The sequence below is a fragment of the Eufriesea mexicana genome, unplaced genomic scaffold (assembly GCF_001483705.2).
Source record: "Eufriesea mexicana isolate 0111107269 unplaced genomic scaffold, ASM148370v2 scaffold1482, whole genome shotgun sequence".
In the NCBI taxonomy this organism is placed as follows: domain Eukaryota; kingdom Metazoa; phylum Arthropoda; class Insecta; order Hymenoptera; family Apidae; genus Eufriesea; species Eufriesea mexicana.
In genome coordinates this window covers 2,226,203-2,232,202 of record NW_016909634.1, presented here as the reverse complement: position 1 = coordinate 2,232,202, position 6,000 = coordinate 2,226,203, and the positions used below count along the sequence as shown (strand labels likewise).

Here is a 6,000-nt window from a genome sequence, read left to right as displayed (position 1 = left end):
TATTTATTATATTTATTATTATTATTATTCAACAAAGCAATATACAGTAGCATATGTTATACAATGATACACAGGAAGAAACAAATTTTTCTTCAATTTACCAATTAATTAATATACATACACCGTAAGAATTAACATAAATCTCAAAAATCAAGAAGAAGAGCAACCCCACAGTCGAAATTCTTTCTCAAATTTCATTAATTAAATTAAATAACCAGAACAGATGAAAAATTCATCAACATAACGATCTTACGATCATCCTAACCTCGACTCGAGGAAGATAGCGCCCTCTTTCTGCGCTCTGTCGATCCAAGATGGAGTCAGGATCCTCGAGTCTTATTTCCAACTGACGAAGCATTACGTGATTCGTTTCTAGAAAATTAAACGAGGTAATAGTTCTAGATGCCAGAAACCATCAATTACTCATTGGAACGAAGGGATAAAGTGTACCTACAGATTCATCCTTATTAATTGCTAGTCGCATTCATGACTAATTCCCTTTGTGTCGTTTAATTTCTTCTCCAGACAGACCGTTGAATCTCGAATAAAGCGTTCATATTGGAACAAATGAATCGTTTCCATGGATCGAAAGAAATTGTAACATCGACGGGAAATTAATGAAGGTATTTGATTTGAAGAAGACAAGGCGGGTCTATCAAAGGGATATCTTTGAAGTATTCAAAATTCCACAGTAATGAAGTAAATAAATTACCAGAATAATATTGAAAATTGATTAACACTAGAACTACCGATCTTTAATGGGTATCTAACTATAACGTGCACAAATTATAGTAATTTCAGCGGTACGATGAAAGTGAGTGAATATATTGATTATAGTTCTTTCTTAATATGAGTTGATACCAATTTTATTCTTAAAGCAGGTGTATGTGTTCGGTGATTGCAAAAAGGAAAATTCTGGGACCAGTCATTTCGACTGGGTTGGTAGTTCTAGTGTTAATAAAAATTCCAATTAAAAACACCCACTTCTATTTCTTCAAGGAAATAAATATTTAAACATATTTCAAATAAAATTATTCCATCGTTGAAATTTTTCTGATTAAAGAAAAGCATTTCTAATATTGTATAGCAATAAAGTTCATTATTATTAATTTTTTCGAATTTATAATTACCTTTAATTAAAAGATAAATAATTTATCTGTTTGAAATGCTCGAAATTGTTCAGTCTTATAAATCTCTCAATTTTCTTTCGATTCATTTTATAATTAATTAATTGAAAAATTAAAAATTGAATTAATTTTTTGGTAAAATTTAGATAATGAATTACAATTAGTAGGAAAGTGATTGTTAAATGTTTTGTAGAAGATATTGAAATTTGACATTTAATTTAGTTAATTATTCCTGAAAATGATTTATAAACTTAAGAATATTTATTTACAATAATGTTTATTTTGCAGAGTCAGGACTGAATTAAATAAAAATTAAGCATACCTAAGTTTGTGTTGATAGCCTCTGAAAGGATAATTTATTTTTGTCACAGATTATACACTACGCAGAAGACGTCCTATGACACTTCGAATCGGTCCACGTTTGAGCCTTCCAAATAAGAGCACATCAGCCCCAACGACCACCACCGACGGAGATTGGCCAGTATTGAGGTAAGTAATGGTTCCAGTCACTTCTGTCTTCATATAGAACCAACCATACGCTCGAAGACTGATCCATTTCGATTCGAAGTGTCAAAAGAAAGCATTACGGATATTTTCTTCCCTCTAGAAGAGTGTTTTTCACTGTTCGACAATTGATGGATCACGTTTCATAACTCTGAGTCCCATAGCGTTACCTATGGTCTCGACAGTCAAGAAATGTATAGGATATGTATAGTATAATAATACGAATAGCTAAATACGAGTAATAAAAAGATTCTTTAGAAGATTGAAAACGATCTCCAATATAAAGCATTAGTAAATAATTTGTATTTATTTTAAGATTACAATGTTTGATGCTTTTACATAGAAAATTCATACAGTAATATACTTTGAACTGTATACTATGCACAATGTTCTTATACTTTAATTTACAATAAAAATGATAGAAATTCCTATTTTACCTTTGATCGATATAATTACAGAGTTCCTCCGAGGATAACATGTTTCTCAGTACAACGTTTTCTGTAATATCGACACACTCTTTACCGTTACAGGATAATCTGCGCTAAGCTTACCAACTGATGATACATTAACTACAGAAGGAAAGTATCTATTTTACCGTCAGTGGAGACGAAGCTACCTGATTTTTCAACAGTCGATCAAACATTTAAGAAGAATTTAAGTATAATAATTATAAACTTACACAATTTTTGAAGCACATCATGTGATTTATAACATCCAATTAACAACAGCCTTTAAACATCAATTTTATCATCAGTTGGCAAAAAGCTACCTGATTTAGCCGCAGTCGATCAAACATTTCAAAAAAATTTAAGTAGAATATCTACAAAATAACATATCCCTTGGAATATATCACGCTATTTGTAATATCGCATTAACAGCAGCTTCGAAATATTAATTTTACCATCAGTTGGCAAGAAACTATCTGATTTAGCGGCAGTCGATCAAAAATTTCAGATAAATTTAAGTAAAATAGGTACAAAATAACGCATCCTTCCAAACATTTTGCGCAACATATAATATCACATCAACAACAGAGTTGATGTACCAATTTTATCATCAGGTGGTATAAAGTTACCTGATTTACTTACAGTCGATAACTCCTTTATGAAAATTCAAAATATAATAATTATATAGAATTCCCTATTTAGACCATTTTGTGCGATTTATAACATCCAATTTACAATAGCTATGTAATATTAATTTTATCATCAGTTGGCTCATAGATACCTGATTTATCGGCAGTCGATCAAACATTTCAGAATAGATAAATTTAAGTAAAATAGGTACAAAATAACGCATCCTTCCAAACATTTTGCGCAACATATAATATCACATCAACAACAGAGTTGATGTACCAATTTTATCATCAGGTGGTATAAAGTTACCTGATTTACTTACAGTCGATAACTCCTTTATGAGAATGCAAAATATAATAATTATATAGAATACCCTATTTAGACCATTTTGTGCGATTTATAACATCCAATTTACAACAGCTATGTAATATTAATTTTATCATCAGTTGGCACAAAGCTACCTGATTTGGTGGCAGTCGATTAAACATTTCAAAAGAATTTGAGTAGAATAGCTACATAATAATGCATCCTTTGAAACATTTGGTGCAATTTATAGTATCACATTGAAAACAGGCTTGAAGTTTCAATTTTATCGTCAGTTGATATACAGTTACCTGATTTTTTGCAGTCGATAATTCCCTCATGAAGATTCTAAATATAATAATTATAAATAATGCCCTATTTGGAGTATTTCGTGCGATTTATAACATCCTATTAACATCAGCTATGAAATATGAATTTTATCATCAGTTGGCACAAAGCTATCTGATTTAGTGGCAGTCGATCAAACATTTCAAATGATTTTAAGTAGAATAGCTACAAAATAATGCTTCCTTTGAAACATTTGGTGCTGTTTATAATATCACATTAAAAACAGACTTGAAGTATCAGTTTTACCCTCAGTTGATATACAGCTACCTGATTTATTTGCAGTCGATTACTTACCTACGAAGTTTCTAAAAATGGTAATGATAAATACCGCACTATTTGAACCATTTCGTGAGATTTATAGCATCACACTAACATCAAGAATATCGCATTCTGTCAGTCAAAATGATTCATAACAGCTACTTAACCTCCTTAAAAGAAAAAGAGACAGCGGATTCTATTGTTCTCAGGAACCAATCAGTTCCGCAACAACAAATTTCCCTTCACACTTTCCCAACTTTTCGCGTCTCGAATTTTCCTTTCACCCCCACCAACGAGCTTCCTCGGCCGGCTGCATGAGGTCGTCGCGACGTGTGGCGTCGCGACGCCGCCACCCCTCGTGGTTCCCCCGTTTCGCAGGTTTTGTTGTGACCGCGACGGCTTTGTCGACAGTCGCGCGTGATTGCGGCCGAGCAGTGCGGACTTACGATCGCTCCGGTTTCAAACAATCGCGTGTGCCGTGTCTTCGATCTCGCTCCAACCCCTCAGGCCGATCGTTCCAACCCCCTTTCCGCCTCGCTCGAACCGGCACGCTCGTTCTCCACCACCACCAGTCCCTTTTCCACCACGGTCCCTCACCTTTCCTCCACACTCGTCTCTCGTCAAACTAGACCTTCTTCATCCCTCGGATAAGCCGGGTACCTCTCTAACCGGGTCAGCAGTTCGGTTACTTTGCCGAGTGTCTTCGACTCAGACAGACACGTGTCAGTCACAGGCGTCATCTGACCTTTATGCAAACCCGATTACGTCGGTTCATGCACCCGGAGAAGCCAGTCTGCGATGATGACACCTCGGTCTAACTTGGTATCAGACACTAGGCTAGTGCTATCAGAGGTGACGAGGTGGTTCACACCTGGGCTTCTATGGTGATGTGTCAGTGCTGAGGCTATGAGGACTTCGAGTGACAGAGACCCCGAAGAAGGCTTCTAGTGTCGATGGACTAGCTTCCACGTGGCGACAGACCTGATCAGAGCAACAAACACTGGTGACTGGTATGAGCAAACGTGTTTTGAAGACTGGACGAGAAGAAGGATCGATTTTGGATGGTCCTAATGGTGGTCAGAGCAACAAATACTGGTGACTGGTATGAGCAAACGTGTTTTAAAGACTGGACTAGAAGAAGGATCGATTTTGGACGGTCCTAATGGTGGTCAGAGCAACAAATACTGGTGACTGGTATGAGCAAACGTGTTTTGAAGACTGGACTAGAGGAAGGATCGATTTTGGACGGTCCTATTGGTGATCTAGTGTGCATTGTGAGGTTCTCTCGAGGTGATAGACCTGTTCCTCAGAAAGAGACGTTGAGTGCAGACCTGGTTGGACTTAGTTAGAGGTCTGACGGGTAATTGATCGGGGTAAGTGATCGTGGATCACTGTTCTGCTAGATGGTGTCTCGAAGATGAGGGCAACGAACCTCGTATCGGATAAAGGGCGGTGAAAGCAGTGCTCTGTTGATTTCGAGAATCTGCTCAGCAGTTGGGAGCGAGGAAGAGGATTCACGTAGGTAAATCACATGTCCAAGTGGAAGATTTCGGTGTCCTCGTAGCGATATGTTGGAGCAATCGAGTTTGCTTTAATAGTTCCTAATTCAGAGGTCCATGCTCTTTGAAGCAACCTGTTGATGGTCAAAGGACGAGCATCAGAGATGGAATTAAAGTTCCAGATGGTTTCAGAGGTAGAAATCGATTGTGGGATAAATTTACTAGGAGTTGAAAAGAATTCTGTATTTTTGGCAATTTTGTGAAGAAATGTCAAAGTGAACTTCTATTTTTAAAAAGTTGCAATTCTTTCGATTATATCTAGAGTTTCTCCTCGATTTTTGGATATGTTAATCGTGGACGAGCGGAGATAATGTATTATAATTAATTAATTTATATTGTAATTAATTAATTGGAATATTTTAATCAAGTTACCCCATGGTATTAAAGTCATCGCGGTATAGGATATTTAGGACTCATGCGAGTGTTATGTGCTACATTTTGGGTTATTTTTGATAGAAATCGTGTGGGTAGTTGAACCGTGTTGTACGAGGGTTTTGGAAATTTTTGACCGTGTTATACGAGGGCCTTAGAAATTTTGAACCGTATCAAACGATTATTCGTTTCAATTATTATCGATTGTTATATTTCATAAATTTCACAAATTTTAACCCTATTATACCATAATTCATTTCACTTCGTAAAGGAAATTTCATTGACCCTTTGCACTCCTTTATCGAGTGCGACTCGACATCAGATTTTATCACAGGAATTCCTATGTCCAGTTACACTCGACGTTCTTTGTTTCTTCATTTACTGAACAAGAAAACAGAAAATAAGTAACTACTCGAATTACTTAAATTCAAAATATATATTACAACAATGATT

At 35.8% G+C, this 6,000-nt stretch overlaps 1 protein-coding gene across 1 annotated transcript in view; it reads left to right on the top strand.

Moving 5' to 3' along the window:
• Positions 1-6,000, top strand: part of LOC108548275 (uncharacterized) — a 175,452-nt gene that overhangs the window by 48,581 nt on the left and 120,871 nt on the right. Inside the window, exon 3 of the mRNA XM_017901126.1 lies at positions 1,499-1,616. Within this exon, the coding sequence (XP_017756615.1) occupies positions 1,499-1,616 (118 nt within the window). The remainder of the gene's footprint in view (positions 1-1,498; positions 1,617-6,000) is intronic.